Source organism: Microcaecilia unicolor, chromosome 11 (assembly GCF_901765095.1).
Source record: "Microcaecilia unicolor chromosome 11, aMicUni1.1, whole genome shotgun sequence".
NCBI lineage: Eukaryota > Metazoa > Chordata > Amphibia > Gymnophiona > Siphonopidae > Microcaecilia > Microcaecilia unicolor.
The window spans coordinates 140,390,943-140,410,802 of record NC_044041.1 but is presented as its reverse complement, the minus strand read 5'-3'; the positions used below and the strand labels follow the sequence as shown (position 1 = coordinate 140,410,802).

Here is a 19,860-nt window from a genome sequence, read left to right as displayed (position 1 = left end):
TCCCAAGTCCGAATAGGAGAGGCTACTAGGAACTAGTCCACCTGAGCCTGAAGCTTGACAATCCAATTGTCTGGCAGGAACACTTTGCCCACTTGGGTGTCGAATCGAACTCCCAGATGCTCCAGGGACTGAGTCGGGCGCAGCTGGCTTTTCTCCCAGTTGATGATCCACCTCAGGGAGCTCGAAAGAGCAACCACCCGGTTCACAGCTTTGCCGCACTCTGCATAAGAGGGGCTTGGATCAACCAGTCGTCCAGATAAGAATGGACTTGAACTCCTTCCTTCCACAGGAAGGCCGCGATGACCACCATTACTTTGGAGAAGGTCCGCGGAGCAGTAGCCAACCCGAACGGGAGGGCTCTGAACTGGAAGTGTCGACCAGTACTGCAAAACGCAAAAAGCGTTGATGAGGAGGCCAGATGGGAATATGCAAGTACGCGTCCTTGAAGTCCAAGGATGCCAGGAACTCTCCTGCCTTCACTGCCGCTATAACAGAGCGGAGGGTCTCCATGCGAAAGTGCCGAACTTTCAAGGCCCAATGGACCCCTTGAGGTCGAGGATAGGCCGTACAGAACCTCCTTTCTTTGGAATCACAAAGAAAAAGGAGTAACGTCCCTTGCCAGGCTGATTCTCTGGCACCGGAACGACCGCCCCCAGGCGGAACAGATTGTCCAAGGTCTGCTGCACTGCCACAGCTTTGACCGGAGACTTGCAGGGAGAGAGTACAAACCCGTCTTTTAAGGGTCGGCAGAACTCTAGCTTGTAGCCGTCTCTGATGACTTCCAGCACTCAAGCGTCTGAAGTTATTGTGGTCCACTCGCCCATAAACGAGGACAGCCGTCCTCCAATCCGCACTGAGGCGTGGATCAAGGCCCCGTCATTGGGTACGAGACCCTGGGGGAGGACCGGAGGGAGCACCTCCGGGACGGCGGTCTCTGCGAAAGGAATGCTGCTTGGGGGAGAAGTTCCTCTTGAAGGAAGAGAGGGCAGAGGAGCCCGACCTGCCCGGGCGGTACCGACGGGCTTCCTGAGCCCGTCCTCTGGAGGTACCAGGGCGAGTACTAGCCCGAGCCCTGACCTCTGGTAACTTCTTGCCCTTAGACGTGCCGAGATCGGTCACGATTTTGTCCCGCTCGACCCCAAAGAGCAGCTTGCCTTTAAAAGGCAATCTAGCCAGGCGGGATTTAGAGGCATGGTCAGCAGACCAATGTTTCAGCCAAAGCCACCGCCGCGCAGAGATTGTCTGAGCCATGCCTTTAGCTGAGGCTCTCAAGACATCATACAGCAAGTCTGCCAAATAGGCTAAGCCCGATTCCAGGGCCGGCCAAACAGCCCTCAAGGAATGATCCGAGGGGGAAGCCCGCTGCACCATAGTCAGGCACGCCCTGGCCACATAGGAGCCGCAAACTGAGGCCTGCAAACTTAAAGCAGCCGCCTCCAATCCTCTGTCTTGGGCGTCCTTTAGGGCCGTGCCACCTTCCACTGGTAACGCCGTTTTCTTAGTCACCGCAGTGATTAAAGAATCCACGGTAGGCCACAGAAAGGCCTCACGTTCACCTTCAGGCAAAGGATAGCGGCGGGACATAGCCCTAGCCACTTTAAGGCTCGCTTCCGGGACATCCCATTGAGCCGAAATTAAGGTGTGCATGGCATCATGCATGTGGAAGGTTCTAGGCGGGCGCTTCGTCCCCAGCATAATGGCAGAGCCAACAGGGGCTGAGGGAGAGACGTCCTCCGGAGAGGAAATCTTCAAAATGCCCATGGCCTGCACTAACAGGTTGGGCAAAACCTCTGAGCTAAAGAGCCGCTGCAGAGGGGTCATCCGCTCCATCCGAGCGGGGATCCGTCTCCTCCAAGGAATCCGCAAAGGACCGTTGGGAGACCTCAGACACGCTGCCCTCATCTACATCGGAGGAGACAAATTCCTCCAAGGCCTGGGAATCAACCCGAGGGCGTTTACCTCTGGGAACCTCAACCTCTTTACCAGACGAGGGAGCAGGGGCAGCGTTGTGCATGAGGAAGGCCTGATGCAGCAGCAAAACAAACACGGGGGAGAAACCCCCCAGACTGTGCACTTCCGCAGCCTGGGCAACAGCCCTAGACGCACCCTCAACCGGCGCTCGCAAGAGCGGGGGAGAGACATGCTGCGCATCCAAAATGGCGTCCGGCGCAACACTCCGCGAAGGAGCCGCGCGGGAAGAACGGCGCTTAACTTTAGCCGCTTTTGTGCCGTCGCCCAAATTAAGGGCGTTCATGGCATTAATGTCTCCAACCTCAAGGGCGGCCCACGAAGAAGCCGTCCGAGCCGCGTGGCCGGCCAAGATGGCGGAGGCGAGGAGCGGGGGATGGGCGTTTATGGCGGGAAAAACCGCCACGCCGGAGGAAGGACCGGGACATTCATCGGTCACGAAACTGTCACCCAACAAGGGCGAATCAGGCTGTAAGACCCCCGCATCCCCTCTAGAAGCGCTCAAGCGATCCGGGGAGCGACCCTTTGCGCCCTCGCCCTCCGACGCCATATGCCACGAGGAGAAGAATCGGGGAACCCCCTGCCCGCTATAAAAAGGTAAAAATTACCTGCTGTCCGCTCCGAGCTGTAACGAACTGGTGTCCCAGTGAGTAGCTGCAATGAACGTTTAAATAAACGTCGAAATAAACGCCTTTAAGGACGTTTAAAAATTTTTTTTTTTTTTTTTTTAAACGGAGCCAGCGGGAGGGGGGAGAAAAGGAGGGACCTGGCACCACCAGGTTTGCACTTGCTCAAAAGAGCCCTCAACCCCAGGCACTCAACAAAACCTAAAAATTAGGCTTGGAGGCCTAGCCAGAGCTGCTGCTGTGTGTGACCACCACCTGCTGAGATAGAGAACATACTGAGGAGTTTCCGGCAGCACATGACCACATATAGGGAGGCAAAAGTTTGCTCTCTATCTCCACCTGCTGGTAGATGGACACAACCCACCAGTCTATGGATTGATCAGCTTGATGATATGGAAGACTGGATTTTGGCCACGAGCATAGAAGAATGGTAGGCCTTCCTCCCAAAGGAGTCTAAGGTTCTAGAGTCCTTGCCCGGGGGCGCCGAAGCATGCTCCCTAGAACGCTTAGCCTTCTTTAGGGCCAGATCCACAACACCAGAGTCATGAGGCAACTGAGTGCGCATCAGCTCTGGGTCCCCATGGATCCGGTACTGGGACTCGATCTTCTTGGGAATATGGGGATTACTTAGAGGCTTGGTCCAGTTCGCCAGTAATGTCTTTTTTAGGACATGATGCAGGGGTACTGTGGACGCTTCCTTAGGTGGAGAAGGATAGTCCAGAAGCTCAAACATTTCAGCCCTGGGCTCGTCCTCCACAACCACCGGGAAGGGGATGGCCGTAGACATCTCCCGGACAAAGGCCGCAAAAGACAGACTCTCGGGAGGAGAAAGCTGCCTTTCAGGGGAGGGAATGGGATCAGAAGGAAGGCCATCAGACTCCTCGTCAGAGAAATATCTGATGTCCTCCTCCTCCTCCCACGAGGCCTCACCATCGGTATCAGACACAAGTTCATGAACCTGTGTCTGAAGCCGTGCCCGGCTCGACTCCGTGGAAACACGGCCACGGTGTGAGCGTCGAGAGGTACACTCCCTCGCCAGCACCGGCGAAGCTCCCTCCACCGACGTCGTCGGGGAACCTTCCTGGGAGGCGGCCGCAGTCGGTACCGCAAGCGGCACCGACGTCGGAGACCTCACCCCGGGCAAGGGGCCAGCCGGCGCCTCACTCGACGGTACCGGTGGCGCAAGCACCCCCGGTACCGGAGGGGAAGGGCGCAACAGCTCTCCCAGGATCTCTGGAAGAATGGCCCGGAGACTCTCGTGCAGGGCGGCTGTGGAGAAAGACATAGAAGCCGATGCAGGTGTCGAGGTCAGAGTCTGTTCCGGGCGTGGAGGCTGTTCCGGGCTGTCCAAGGTGGAGCGCATCGACACCTCCTGAACAGAGGGTGAGCGGTCCTCCCGGTGCCGATGCCTACTGGGTGCCGACTCCCTCGGCGACCCAGAGCTCTCGGTACCGATGCGAGAAGGAGACCGGTGTTGATGCTTCTTTGACTTTTTCAAACGAAGCATGTCACCGGAACTTCCCGGTACCGACGAGGACGACGTAGAACCAACCGTCGCTTCCTCGGGGCCGAGGCCGAAGAAGGTCGGTCTCGGGGGGGGGCTGTACCGCAGGAGCCCTCAGGGTAGGGGGAGACCCACCCGAAGGCTCACCGCCACCAGCAGGGGAATGGACAGCCCTCACCTGCACTCCGGTCGAAGCACCACCGTCCGACGACATCAGCACTAGTGGAGGTCCCGGTACCACCGACGCAGCCTTCCGATGTCTCGGTACCGACGATGCAGAGGGTCGATGCCTCGATGCAGTCGATACAGTCGATGTCAAGGTCGAAGGTCTTGACGCTGTCGACGTCGATGCACTCGATACCCCCAGTGCTGTTGCCGACGAAGAGCCCGAGAACAACACGTTCCATTGGGCCAATCTCGCTACCTGAGTCCTTTTCTATAAAAGGGCGCAAAGACTGCAGGCCTGCGGGCGGTGCCCAGCCCCCAGACACTGAAGACACGACACGTGCCTATCAGTGAGCGAGATTACCCGGGCGCACTGGGTGCACTTCTTGAAGCCGCTGGAAGACTTCGATGACATGGGCGGAAAAATCACGCCGGCGAAATCAAAACTCGTAATGGCAGTAAAGGCAACAAAAAGAGTGAAGAAAAACTCGAACCGAGGCCTCAAAAGGGCCTACCCCAAAAACGAAAGGAAACTTAGCGGGGCAAAAACTGGAAATACGGGAAGAGGAAAAAGACCGAAAAGGTCTTTCTCCAATATCCTTTTTTTTTTTTCCTCTTAAGCAAAAAGCTCAAAGACGCGCGAGGGTCAACTTAAGGGGCGCGAACGGCGCAAACACGACCGTCCTGAGCGCGGACAAAAGAAGACTGACGAACACGAGCCGGTTCGGGCGGGAAGATGGCCGCGCATGCGCGGTGCGCTTCGGCGCGCGAGAACTAGCAAAGGCCTTTGCTAGTAAAATGTTCGGATTGGAGGGGCTGCCGTGGACGTCACCCATCAGTGAGAACAAGCAGCCTGCTTGTCCTCGGAGAACAAAGCTTACCATGAGAATCCTTAACTATAACACAACACCAATTCTACTCTATTCAGAATGTATATTTCTACAACTGCTTGACCAAATCCTCTTGTCTCCCTTGACTTCTCTGTAACACCAATTGTTTTCTTTAACCTGGTATGGCAATGCTACAACAGGTCTTTGTAAGCCACATTGAGCCTGCAAATAGGTGGGAAAATGTGGGATACAAGATGGTGGAGGCTATTATTAAGAATAAAATTGCAGAGCATATACAAAAACATGGACTGATGAGACAAAGTCAGCACGGATTTAGTGAAGGGAAGTCTTGCCTCACCAATCTAATGCATTTTTTTGAGGGGGTAAGCAAACATGTGGACAATGGGGAGCCGGTTGATATTGTATATCTGGATTTTCAGAAGGCGTTTGACAAAGTGCCGCACGAAAGACTCCTGAAGAAATTGCAGAGTCATGGAATCGGAGGTAGGGTATTATTATGGATTAAGAACTGGTTGAAAGATAGGAAGCAGAGAGTAGGATTGCGTGGCCAGTATTCTCAGTGGAGGAGGGTAGTTAGTGGGGTCCCGCAGGGGTCTGTGCTGGGTCCGTTGCTTTTTAATGTATTTATAAATGACCTAGAGATGGGAATAACTAGTGAGGTAATTAAATTCGCCGATGACACAAAATTATTCAGGGTCGTCAAGTCGCAGGAGGAATGTGAACGATTACAGGAGGACCTTGCGAGACTGGGAGAATGGGCGTGCAAGTGGCAGATGAAGTTCAATGTTGACAAGTGCAAAGTGATGCATGTGGGTAAGAGGAACCCGAATTATAGCTACGTCTTGCAAGGTTCCGCGTTAGGAGTTACGGATCAAGAAAGGGATCTGGGTGTCGTCGTCGATGATACGCTGAAACCTTCTGCTCAGTGTGCTGCTGCGGCTAGGAAAGCGAATAGAATGTTGGGTGTTATTAAGAAGGGTATGGAGTCCAGGTGTGCGGATGTTATAATGCCGTTGTATCGCTCCATGGTGCGACCGCACCTGGAGTATTGTGTTCAGTACTGGTCTCCGTATCTCAAAAAAGATATAGTAGAATTGGAAAAGGTACAGCGAAGGGCGACGAAAATGATAGTGGGGATGGGACGACTTTCCTATGAAGAGAGGCTGAGAAGGCTAGGGCTTTTCAGCTTGGAGAAGAGACGGCTGAGGGGAGATATGATAGAAGTGTATAAAATAATGAGTGGAATGGATCGGGTGGATGTGAAGCGACTGTTCACGCTATCCAAAAATACTAGGACTAGAGGGCATGAGTTGAAGCTACAGTGTGGTAAATTTAAAACGAATCGGAGAAAATTTTTCTTCACCCAACGTGTAATTAGACTCTGGAATTCATTGCCGGAGAACGTGGTACGGGCGGTTAGCTTGACGGAGTTTAAAAAGGGGTTAGATAGATTCCTAAAGGACAAGTCCATAGACCGCTATTAAATGGACTGGAAAAATTCCTCATTTTTAGGTACAACTTGTCTGGAATGTTTTTACGTTTGGGGAGCGTGCCAGGTGCCCTTGACCTGGATTGGCCACTGTCGGTGACAGGATGCTGGGCTAGATGGACCTTTGGTCTTTCCCAGTATGGCACTACTTATGTACTTATGTACTTATGTACTTAAGTGCAATAAATAAATAAATAAATAAAATAAATCAGCTATGGAAATAGTGCTATGGCATTGCCCAGCGCTACAGACTTATGCCTACAGCGTGCCACATGCAAGCGTGTGAAAGGTGCTTCAATTGACATTTTCCAAAAGAAAAAAGAAAATATATTAAATATATGGGAGGAGCACAGGGAGACCATGGACATGGCCTGAGAATGGCAGACAAACCAAACTCAGGTATCCATATAAAGTTATAGAGGGGAAAGAGAAAGGGAAATGTGACTTAATATACCACCTTTCTGTGATTTTTTGCAACTACATTCAAAGCGGTTTACATATATACAGGTACTTATTTGTACCTGGGGCAATGGAGGGTTAAGTGACTTGCCCAGAGTCACAAGGAACTGCAGTGGGAATCCAACCCAGCTCTCCAGGATCAAAAACCGCTGCACTAAACACTAGGCTACTCCTCCACTCCATGGAGTACATGGAATAAAGAGCGGAGAGGAAAAATAAAAACCCAACGGGCAGTGCAGCTAGCTGAGAACCCGGGGAACTGGGGTTGAGAACCCGGGGAACTGGGGTAGACCCCCCACCACCACCACCACCGTAAACCCCTGCACCCAGAGAAAAGGAGATTTTTTTTTTTGACCTAAGAACTGGTACGAGAGCGGGTTTGCACTAGTAAGTCTATCGTAAATGTGCCTACCTGCCATGCTGAACACCAAACTCACCCTAAACTGAAGCATCAAGGCACAGAATTGCCCCTTTTTGTGGCATTCTATGTTCTGAGTCCGAGAGAGACTAAATTTCCAGAACAGCCATACATGAATAGCTAGAAGATATGGAATCTGCCTACGGAAGGAACTTCTCCCTGTAGCCAATCATTCTGAACCAAAACCATGGACTCAGCGTTCCCAGAAAATTCTTTGATCTGCGAACAATTATCATCTCATAGAAAAGGCATAACAGGGCCTTTAGCAAGATAATGTAAGCCACATTGAGCCTGCAAATAGGTGGGAAAACGTGGGATACAAATGTAACAAATAATAAATAATAATAATAACAGGGTGTGAGTCAGACACAGGGTCACCTACCAGATTCAAGAGAACCATGGAACGCACAGAGATAAGACCAAAAAAAAAACCCTCAGCAGTAGAAGAAAATAAAGTAGAGGGAGCAGGGATAGTATGGTTAGTACAGCGAACAAACAAATACACCAGGACAAAAATACCTGCCTATAACATGTAGAGCGCTGCCCATATCCTGTAACGCTAAAGAAATAATTAGTAATATGGAATTCATCCCTCCAGACGGTGCTACTGGAGAAAATAAGGGCTGAAAAGAAAAAAATCCCAACAATGCAAACGTGAAAGAAACTGGCCGCTCTGCCTCGGCAGGACCTTCTGTAAAAATGGCGGTGTTTCCCGCCGACACTGAAACCGCAGCTGTCAGAGCTTCCCCAGCGGCAACAGTATAAACGCGCGGCATTTCAAAGAGAACCTCCAAATCGGCAGAGCAAGAAGTCTTCCAAACCTAGAAAGAAATGTGGCTGCCTCTCCCAAATTCAGAGTCTCTTCCCCCGAAGAGTCTGAGCCGCTGTAGGACCCACATAGTGAGCCAACCAAGAGCAGGGAGGACTGGGGGGAGGGACCGCAACCAGCACCACAGGCGGGAATGCAGCGAACGAGGATGGAAACAAGATGGCAGCGGTTCCCGCCGAAATCGGAGCCGCCGACGGAGCTAAGCCTGCCGCTACAGAATCAGCCAAAATGGACCCCTCCCCCCCTCCCCCCCCAGGACAAAGACGACATCCCTACCCCTTCCCCCGAAGAAGCTTCCACAGCGGTGCAGAATTTACAACACCCTGCCGCTGGCAGACAAAACAGCGGCGGAGTTACTCAGTCATCACTATTAAATTATTTATATTTCTTTAAAGCGGTACACACAGTCCAGCACAGCAGAGGCAAACCGCAGGGAAAAGCAAAACAGGAGCTGTAATGCCTGATACTGCAAGGAAACAAAATGATCAGAGCTCAGACCTTACGATTTTTTTTTTTTTTTTAAACTTGTGGCTGCCTCTCCCTGCCTCTAAGGCTCATTCCCCTGAGGAGCCTGAGGAAGCTGGTAATGTACAGAATAGACTGTACAGAAAAATTAACTGAGCTATACTAATTAATTTTTTTATTATTTACTTTCCATGCAGAATCAGTGTGGCTCTCTCTCCTGGCTTTCAGGACACCCTTCTGAGAAGGGGCTGAAACAGTGCCCGAGAGTCCCTAAATCAAACATATGGGGACTTTTTAAACAAAGCTCACAAACAATATCAGGGAGGACAAGGGGGGAAGGACCCGGCCACCCGAGTTTAGCACCCCCGAGGCACTAAAAAGGCCCCCAGGGACTTCTGCCTCCACATAACAGGTTGTCTGGTTGTCAGAAATAAAAGGGTACACAGAGAATAAACTCAATAAGCGAAAATAGAGAAAAAATAGAGTAAATAGAGATGTACAAGAATGAGACTGAAGGGCTCACCACCTTCCACCTGCTGGAGACTGAGATTACTGGATCTTTCTCTGGCTGGCAAGGGCTCTTATTGGCTCTCTCTAGAGTCACAGTTTTTTTTTCTCAGTCTCCACCTGCTGGAAGGTGTACACAACCCATCAGTCACATTCTGGGCCGGTCCGGAGGGACACTAAGGAATTTGCTTCATTTCTATGAATGCATGAATAAACATGGATAAAGGTGAGCCACTTGATTCAGTGTATCTAGATTTTCAGAAAGCATTTAACAAAGTCCTTCATGAGAGACTCCTGAGAAAATTAAAAACTCATGGCATAGGAGGCAATGTTCTTTTGTGGATTAGGAATTGGTTGATGGATAGAAAACACAGGCTAAGGTTTAATGGCCATTTTTCTCAGTGGAGGAGGATGAATAATGGAGTGCTGCAGGATCAATACCAAGACCGGCTATTTAACATATTTATTAATGATCTGGAAATTATTATTATTATTTATTGCATTTGTATCCCACATTTTCCCACCTTTTTGCAGGCTCAAAGTGGCTTACAATACATCATGGATAACATAACATAGTAACATAGTAGATGACGGCAGAAAAAGACCTGCACGGTCCATCCAGTCTGCCCAACAAGATAACTCATATTTGCTGCTTTTTGTGTATACCCTACTTTGATTTGTACCTAGTGGAAATGAGAGGGGATTTAACATTTGGTATTACGGAAGGATTTTGGGTTGCATGGTAATGGAATACATAATGATAGTATAACAGAAGACATTATTAACATTACTGGATATATGTATTCACATATTTTGATCTTTGTGGTATGTTTTGTCGAAGAGATGGGTCTTTAGTAGTTTGCGGAAGCTGGTCAGTTCATAGGTCGCTTTTAGGTTACGTGGCAATGCATTCCAGAATTGCGTGCTCATATAGGAAAAGGCTGACGCATGCATTAATTTGTATTTCAGACCTTTGCAGTTGGGGAAGTGAAGATTGAGGAATGTACGAGATGATTTTTTGGCATTTCTGGGTGGCAGGTCTATCAGGTCGGACATATAGGCTGGGGCCTCAGCATGGATGATTTTATGTACTAGGGTACATACTTTAAACGTGATGCGTTCTTTGAGTGGGAGCCAGTGCAGTTTCTCTCGTAGGGGTTTTGCACTTTCGTATTTTGATTTTCCAAATACTACTACTACTACTTAACATTTCTAGAGCGCTACTAGGGTTACGCAGCGCTGTACAAAATACACAAAGAAGGACGGTCCCTGCTCAAAGGAGCTTACAATCTAAAGAACAAAATGTCAAGTTGGGGCAGTCAAGATTTCCTGGGTAGAGGTGTAGAGGTTAGGTGCCGAAGGCGACATTGAAGAGGTGGGCTTTAAGCAGGGATTTGAAGATGGGCAGGGAGGGGGCCTGGCGTATGGGTTCAGGGAGTTTATTCCAAGCATGGGGTGAGGCGAGGCAGAAAGGGCGGAGCCTGGAGTTGGCGGTGGTGGAGAAGGGTACTCAAAGGAGGGATTTGTCTTGAAAGCGGAGGTTACAGGTAGGAACGTAAGGGGAGATGAGGGTAGAGAGGTAAGGAGGGGCTGCAGATCGAGTAAATTTGTAGGTTAGTAGCAGAAGCTTGAATTGAATGCGGTACCTGATCGGAAGCCAATGAAGTGACTTGAGGAGAGGGGTGACATGAGTGCATCGGTTCAGGCGGAAGATGAGACGTACAGCAGAGTTCTGAACGGACTGAAGGGGGGATAGGTGGCTAAGTGGGAGACCAGTGAGGAGTAGGTTGCAGTAGTCAAGGTGAGAGGTAACGAGAGAGTGGATGAGAGTTCGGGTGGTGTGCTCAGAGAGGAAAAGGGCGGATTTTGCTAATGTTATAGAGGAAGAAGCAACAGGTCTTGGCTATTTGCTGGATATGCGCAGAGAAGGAGAGGGAGGAGTCGAAGATGACACCGAGGTTGCGGGCAGATGAGGCGGGGACGATGAGGGTGTTATCAACCGAAATAGAGAGAGGAGGTAGAGGAGAAGTGGGTTTGGGTGGGAAGACAAGAAGTTCGGTCTTGGCCATGTTCAGTTTCAGGTGGTGGTTGGACATCCAGGCAGCAATGTCGGATAAGCAGGCCGTTACTTTGGCCTGGGTTTCTGCAGTGATGTCAGGTGTGGAGAGATAAAGCTGGGTGTCGTCAGCATAAAGATGATACTGGAAGCCATGAGACGAGATCAGGGAGCCCAGGGAAGAGGTGTAGATAGAGAAAAGAAGGGGTCCAAGGACAGAACCCTGAGGGACTCCAACAGAGAGCGGGATAGGGATGGAGGAAGAACCATGAAAATGTACTCTGAAGGTACGATGGGAGAGATAAGAGGAGAACCAGGAGAGGACAGAGCCCTGGAACCCAAAAGAGGACAGAGTGTCAAGAAGTAAGTCGTGATTGACAGTGTCAAAAGCGGCGGATAGGTCGAGGAGAATGAGGATGGAGTAATGACCTTTGGATTTGGCGAGGAACAGGTCATTACAGACTTTGGATAGTGCCGTTTCTGTCGAGTGAAGTGAGCGAAAGCCAGATTAAAGCGGATCGAGAATGGTATGAGAGGCGAGAAAATCAATGTAACGGCTGTGAACGCGTTCAAATATTTTGGAGAGGAAGGGTAGGAGGGAGATGGGGCGGTAGTTGGAGGGACAGGTAGGGTCAAGTGAAGGTTTTTTGAGGAGAGGTGTGACTACAGCATGCTTGAAGGTGTCAAGGACAGTTGCGGTGGAGAGAGAGAGGTTGAGGATATGACAGATGGGGGGGGTGATAGTAGGAGAGATGGTGATAAGTAAGTTAGTGGGGATGGGGTCTGAGGAACAGGTGGTGCATTTCGAGGAGGAGAGAAGATGGGCGGTTTCCTCTTCGGTGATATCAGGAAAAGAGGAGAAGGAGGCCTGGGTTGATTGGTTGAGGGAGTGAGGATGAAGAGGAGGAGAAAGTTGAGATTGGTTGAGGGAGTGAGGATGAAGAGGAGAAGGTTTAGTGGTGAATTCGAGGTTGATCTTCTGGACCTTGTCGCGGAAGTAGTCGGCCAGTGATTGAGGAGAGAGTGAGGGGGGGTGGGAGCGGAGGGCACTTTGAGGAGTGAGTTGAGGGTGGCGAAGAGACGACAAGGGTTAGAGCTGAGGGAATTAGTCAAATGAGTGTAGTAGTCCTGTTTGGCGAAGAATAGGGAGGACTGGAAGGAGGATAGCATGAATTTGTAGTGAATGAAGTCAGTATGGGTGCGGGATTTCCTCCATAGGCGTTCAGCCGATCGGGAGCAGGAGCGAAGGTAACGGGTGCAAGGGTGAAGCCAGGACTGGGGATTAGTGCGCCTTGTGGGACGGGAAACAGATGGTGCAAGGGTGTCAAGGGCGGAGAAGAGAGTGGCATTGTAATTGGAAACAGCCTTGTCAACAGACTCGGCGGACGTGATGGACAGGAGGAGAGCAGAGATAGTAGCGGATAAGGTGGGGGGGGGGGGGGGGTCAACAGCCTGGAGATTCCTGGAGGTAGTGGTTAGTGTTGGGCGGGACTGAGGGGGAGGGTGATGAAGTGTGAATGTGATCAGGTGATGGTCGGAAATGGGAAGAGCAGAGACGCAGAGATTAGAGGGCGAGCAGGTAGAAGAGAGGACGAGATCAAGACAGTGACCAGATTTGTGAGTAGGGGTGGTGGAGCTCAGTTTGAGGTTGAAGGAGGAGGTTAGGGTGAGGAATTGAGAAGCGTACGAGTCGGATGGGTTATCCGTGTGTATGTTGAAGTCACCAAGAATGAGGGATGGGGATGAGGGCTCAAGAAAAACGGAGAGCCAGGCATCGAAGTCAGTAAGGAAGGGAGGGACTTATCAGGGGGGCGGTAGATGACTGCAACTCGGAGTGGCAGCGGGTAGAATAGATGGATGGAATGGACTTCAAAGGATGAGAAGCAGTGAGACTGTGGTAGGAGGAGCAGTTGAAAACTGCAGGAGGGCGAAAGTAGTAGGCCAACGCCGCCACCGCGGCTAGCTGTGTGGGGCGAATGGGAGAAAAGGTAGCCTCCGTGGCAGAGGGCTGCGACTGAGGCAGAGTCTGGCTGCCGTGTTCTGGGCTGTTTGGTGTTTTTTTGAGTATTTGCTCTTTACAGCCAGCGTAGAGTGAGTTGCAGTAGTCTAAGTGACTGAGTACTAATGATTGTACCAGATTACGGAAGACGGTCCTTGGGAAGAATGGTCTTATTCTTTTTCATTTCCACATTGAATGGAACATCTTTTGGTTGTGTTTTTCGCGTGATTCTCAAGTGTTAGGTGCCGATCAATGGTGACTCCAAGAATTTTCAGGGTGTCTGAAATTGGTAGATTTAGTTTTGGTGTGTTGATGGTGGTGAATTTGCTCGTGTTGTGTTGAGAGGTGAGTACTAGGCATTGGGTTTTTTCTGCGTTGAGTTTTAGTTGAAAGACATCTGCCCAGGAGTGCATGATATGTAGACTTTGGTTGATTTCATTGGAAATTTCTTTTAGGTCTTGTTTGAATGGGATGTAGATCGTTACATCATCTGCGTATATGTACAGGTTGAGGTTTCAGTTTGATAATAGTTTGGCCAAGGGTGTCATCATTAGGTTGAATATAGTCGGTGAGAGGGGAGATCCCTGCGGAACTCCACATTCAGGTGTCCATGCGGCTGATGTATTCGAGTTTGATGTCACTTGATATGAGCGTGTAGTAAGGAATCCTTTAAACCAATTAAGGACATTACCTCCAATACCGAAGTATTCAAGAATGTGCAGTAGGATTCCATGATCAACCATATCGAAGGCGCTTGACATGTCGAATTGTACAAGTAATATATTCTTGCCGGTTGCAATCGTTTGTTTGAATTTCGTCATGAGCGTGATTAGTACTGTTTCAGTACTGTAATTGGAGCGAAATCCTGACTGGGACCGACAAGTGAGATGATTAAATTTACAGATGACACAAAACTATTCAAAGTTGTTAAATCTCATGTGGTTTGCGAAAAATTGCAAGAAGCCCTTAGGAATTTGAAAGACTGGGCATCCAAATGGCAGATGAAATTTAATGTGGACAAGTGCAAAGTGATGCACTTTGGAAAGAATAATCCAAATCAGTTATTTGATGCTAGATTCCACCCTAGGAGTCAGCATCCAAAAAAAGATCTAGGTGTCATCATAGATAATATGCTGAAATCCTCTGTCCAATATGTGGGGGCAGCCAAAAACAGAATGCTAGGAGTTATTAGGAAAGGGATAGAAATAAGGACAAGATTATAATACCTCTGTATTGCTCCACAGCAGAATTAGAAAAGGTTCAAAGAAGGGCAACCAAAATGAATAAAGAAATGAGGAAAGGCTTAAGAGGTTAGGCCCTTCAGTTGGAAAAGAGAAAGTTGAGCGAGAATATTAGAGGTCTATAAAATCCTGAGTGGTGTAGAACAGGTAAACATAAATCGATTCTTCATTCTTTCAAAAAGTACAAAGACTGGGGGACACTCAAGGAAGTTATATGGTACTACTTTATAAACGAACGGGATTAAATGTTTTTCCATTCAATGAATAGTTAAGTTCTGGAACTCGTTGCCAGAGGATAGTGTATCTGGGTTTAAAAAAGGTTTGGACAAGTTCCTGGAGGAAAAGTCCATAGTCTGCTATTGAGACATACTGCTTATCCCTGGGATCAGTAGCATATTTGGGATTCTGCCAGATATTTGTGACCTGGATTGGACACTATTGGAAACAGGATACTGGGCTTGATGGACTATTTTCTGACTCAGTATGGCTATTCCTATGTTCGTATCTACTTTGATAATGCAAATTAGTTTTAAGATGAATGCCAGGAGACAACTATTGAGTGTGTTATATGTAAAATTTTCCCTTTGTTTCATTGCTGGCAATGATCTTGGGCAAGTCACTTAACCCTCCATTGCCTCAGGTACAAACTTAGATTGTGAGCCCTCCTGGGACAGAGAAATATCCAGAGTACCTGAATGTAACTCACCCTGAGCTACTACTGAAAAAAGGTGTGAGCAAAATTTTTTATTTATTTTATTGTGAACATTTATATCACACATATTCCCACCAAGGTGGGTTCTATGTGGCATACAATGCAGGAGACAGTACATCAGAATAACAGTAGTGCAATGCTGAAGAGAGGGGGAGAAGAGAAAAAAAAAAGGTAGAGGAGGGGAGGGAGGGAAAAAAACTGAAGGGGAATGGAAGACGGAGATGCAAGAGTCAAGCTGCTGAGGAGAATGAACGATCACAGAGGTAGGTCTTCAGAGATTTCTTGAACAGGCTGTGATCAGTAGTCTCTTTTAATGCTGATGGGAGAGCATTCCAATAACTGGAAGCAAAATGAAGAGGCAAAGAGCAGCTTGTATCGTAAGTTCTTGCAGGCAGGGTAGTGGAGATTGAGGTAGGTGTGGGATGATTGCACAGCATTCCTGGGTGGGAGGTCGACCAGGTTGTACATGTAGGCAGGAGCATCCCCATATATAATCTTGTGTGTAAAGGCGCAGACTTTGAACTCAATCCGCTCCCTGATCAGGAGCCAGTGGAGCTTCTCACGAAGGGGTGTTGTTGTCTCAAATCGAGATTTGCCAAATAGCAGCCTCGCTGCTGTGTTCTGCGCTGTCTGGAGTTTTTTAAGAGCATGCTCCTTACAAGCGGTGTAGATGCCATTGCAATAATCGAGGTGGCTCAAGACAAGGGAGTGGATAAGTGACCTGAAGAGGGCAAATGGCAGGTACTGCTTGATACGCCTGAGGGTCCTCATGGACAGGAACATTCGCTTCGTAATGGACGAGATTTGCAGATTAAGAGTCAGGTGGGGATCCAGAATGACTCTTAGGAGTTTCAAACTTGCAGCGACTGGAATGGAGAAGCTTCGCGCAGTAACCGTGGCCGGTATAGACTTCTTGAACTGGGAGGAGAGGATGAGGCACTGCGTTTTATCCTGATTAAGTTTAAACTTGAATGTGTTAGCCCAGTTGCCCATGATGGTGAGGCTGTCTTTAATTTCCGCTGAGATTTCGGCTATGGAAGACTGAAAGGGGATGTAGATGGTTACATCGTCCGCATAAATGTAGGGATTCAGGCCACGGTTGTGAAGGGCCACTGCTAAAGGCGTCAGCATGATGCTGAACAAGGTAGGCGAGAGGGGTGAGCCTTGAGGAACCCCACAGCAAAATTTCCAGGAAGGGGAGAAAGAGGACTGCACTTTGACCCGATAGGATCGGCAAGACAGAAATTCCCGGAACCAGTCCAAGACGGTATTACCAACACCATTTTCAGCTACTAACATGAGAAGGAGATAGTGGTCAACCATGTCGAATGCACTTGACATATCAAACTGAAGAAGCAGGATATTTTTTCCAAAAGACAGTGCTTTCCTAAAGTTGGACAGGAGAGTAACTAGCACCGTTTCGGTACTGTGGTGAGGTCGGAATCCAGACTGGGAAGCATGAAGAATCGTAAATTTGTCCAAATAATCAGCAAGCTGAGAATTCACCAAGCCTTCCATAGTTTTGACGAGTAATGGTACAGTGGCAACTGGTCAGTAGTTGTTAATAACGCTAGGCTCATATTTCAGGTCCTTCGGGATAGGTGTCAGGAGAATATGGCCATGATCAATGGGGAAGCGCCCGTGTTGGAGCATATGGTTCAGATAGGATGTAAGGTCTTCAACAAAACAGTCTGGCACCGATTGCAGCAGGTAGTTAGGGCAGCAATCCAGCTTACAGTGCGTATGTGAACATTTGCGAAGGGCCAGAGAGACCCTCTCCTTGCTGACTGGCTCAAAGGTGGACCAGTGACGATCAGCTGGGCAAGGACCATGTGCAGGTGTAAGACTTTGAAGGAAGGCAGCAGCACTGGATGTGTTGAAGGGAGCGCACTCCGAAGTAGAAGGATTTTGTCCCGGAAATGGTTGGCCAGCTGGATCGCTGATGGCATGCCCTCACTTGGAGAAGTAACTGGAGTAGTGTCAAGTAAGGAGTTTAGTTGGCAATAAAGCTTCCGGGCATCCAACATAGCTGTTTGAATTTTTTTCTGATAGAAAGCTCTCTTAGCCTGCTTAATGGCATATTTGTAAGAGCAAAGAGAGAGCTTCCAAGCTGACAAGGTGTGAGCATCTTTAGATTTATACCAAGTCCTTTCCAGTCGCCTAGTTTGTTGCTTGAGCCCTTGAGGTCAGGAGTGAACCAGGCTGTAGATTTGCGTTGGAAGGAGGATTTGAGTTGCAAAGGGGCAAGCCCATCTAAGATGCATTGACACCGGTTCTCCCAACAAGTGAGGTAATCGAAGGAGTCAGCGTTTGCATGCCAGGCGCACCCATAAATTTGCTCCCAGAATGATTTGGGGTCGACAACCCCTCTTGCATAGTAAGTAGCAGGTGGTGTGAGGAGTGGATGACTAGACTTCCGCCAGCGGAGAGCAAACCTCAGTTGGTAGTGATCAGACCAAGGGACAGCTGACCACGCAGGAGGAGATGCCCTGAGGACACAGTCATGGGGAAGCTTGAAGGCGAACAGATCAATAGAATAAAATATGTTGCATTGTAACCCACTCAGAATGTCAGACAAGTGGGATTTAAATTTTAAATAAATAAAATAAAGATACCTAGATTAGGCAATTACGTGGGAGTTTTGAGCTAGAATTTCAATTTAGGTATTCAGATGTTATAGTCATGTATTCTTTAATTTAGAGATGGGTCCTGCAAGTAAATTATTGGAAGCTGTCATAAGGGTTTCTCATTCTCATCACCACATCCATCACACCATTAGATTAAGCATGGCCAAGAAAAGGAAACAAAACATACAAGGAGTGCTGCTGGACAGGAGTGAGGTTAACAAGAGTTGTATAGTCCCAGTAAACTGAGGATAACAGAGTAGCAGTCCCAGTAAAGAAACAGCAGGGGATGGGCCTGTATAGGGGATCAGTTGTAATGCTGCACATGCCATCATATTGAGGATCTCCAGATCAGACCTTCTGCACCTTGGATCAAGAGAATGCTGCAGAGGCAACATTTTCACAGCCCCAAGAGCATGAGTCACTGTCATTAAGGGTGACATCTGTTGACTAGGTTCATGATCATTAAGGGTGGCATCTGATGACAGGTTAAGATCAAATCAAATTTTATTTGTAGCAAGTTTATTAATAAAAACAAGTCAAAACAATAAAAACACAGTTAAGGCACAACAAGCAAACAAACATGACAAAAACATCCCAATAAGCCTTCATGCAGGGCTCCTAATCTGAGGACTATTGCTGCAATGGTCTGACTAGGAACTGAGACAGCAAAGGAAAAATTTCAGGGTAGAGGTGAGTGAAGGTCCACAATGCCAGAATCCCAGCACAGGTTCCTACTGCACTGGAATTAAAAAAAAAAAAACTACTGTGTCAAAAAAAACAAAAGGGGTGCAGGGTGCTGCAGGGCAGTAGGAAGTGTATGAGCAGAGCTATGGGAAAAGTGAGGGACATTACAACAGTTTCCAAGGAAATGCTTCATATCATGAAAGTCTGACCTATAGCAAGAATGAAATTAACATATCTATTACTGGATTAACTATCACGAATCTTACTGCTTATCAGTCAGGTGTTACAAAGCACAACCATCAACCAAACCCTGGCTTCTGACAAGTCGAGGTATATGTTTTAGAACTGAGAAGGCAATTCTGGGTAAAGGTGAAAGTTGTAAATGTCTTACTGCCAGCAAAGTCATTCTGCACCAGGCCCCGGTACCTCTCGTAATTACACTTCCTCTCATCCGATTCCTGTTCTAGAGAGCTGAAGAACATAAGAAGCAGAACTGTTAAAGTTTTAAATAATAAATACTGATAAAACACTCAAATAACACAAAATTAAAACATGTTTTATATACACACTGAGAAACACCACTTCCCCTAGTACTTTGCCTGCCTTGGACTCTGTTCTTTGTGCCATTTTCTTGCTAACAATAACTCAGCTTCACAAAAAACAATGTTAGTCACCTTAAACAGGTGTTTTCCAATGACAGGATTGACAAGGCACCCAAATGGGTGATGTCATCTGATGGTACCAAGATGGAACTGCTCTTCAATTGAAAATGTCTGAGCATGTGTGGCTCTTCCCACATAGGAGCCAACTTTTCAAAATGATTGGGAATGCTACACATAACACAAAAGAATGTTCCCTTCAAAGAGTAATGGAGCTTGCTCAATACAGGGGTTGCTCAAGCACCCATAGCACCAGCACCTATGCTCATCAGTTAGCTTCAAAACTCAATGCAAACAACTCTCAAACAGGTAAGAGGGATCATGTATCCTATCAATCACGTTTGCCTATGGAAAACACTGTTGCAGGTGAGCAATATTGCTTTTCACAATGACAATCAGGACTAAGACAAACACAAGGTTTATATTATCTTAGTCTTTACTGCAGACTGCATTGTCATTTGTTACCTCACAGGGACAGCCTGGTCAGAATAACCTCAAAGGTACTGGTCGATACAATGCACAGTAAAAGTATGAAGAGAGGACGCCCCGGTAGCTGCTTTGCAGATGGTGCTCAGCAAGGCAGATTTTAGAGGGTTACCTT

The 19,860-nt window shown here is 48.3% G+C and overlaps 1 protein-coding gene across 1 annotated transcript in view; it reads right to left on the bottom strand.

The window, feature by feature from the left end:
• CLASRP (CLK4 associating serine/arginine rich protein) overlaps positions 1-19,860 on the bottom strand; it is a 1,081,767-nt gene that overhangs the window by 885,721 nt on the left and 176,186 nt on the right. Inside the window, exon 5 of the mRNA XM_030217938.1 lies at positions 18,992-19,071. Within this exon, the coding sequence (XP_030073798.1) occupies positions 18,992-19,071 (80 nt within the window). The remainder of the gene's footprint in view (positions 1-18,991; positions 19,072-19,860) is intronic.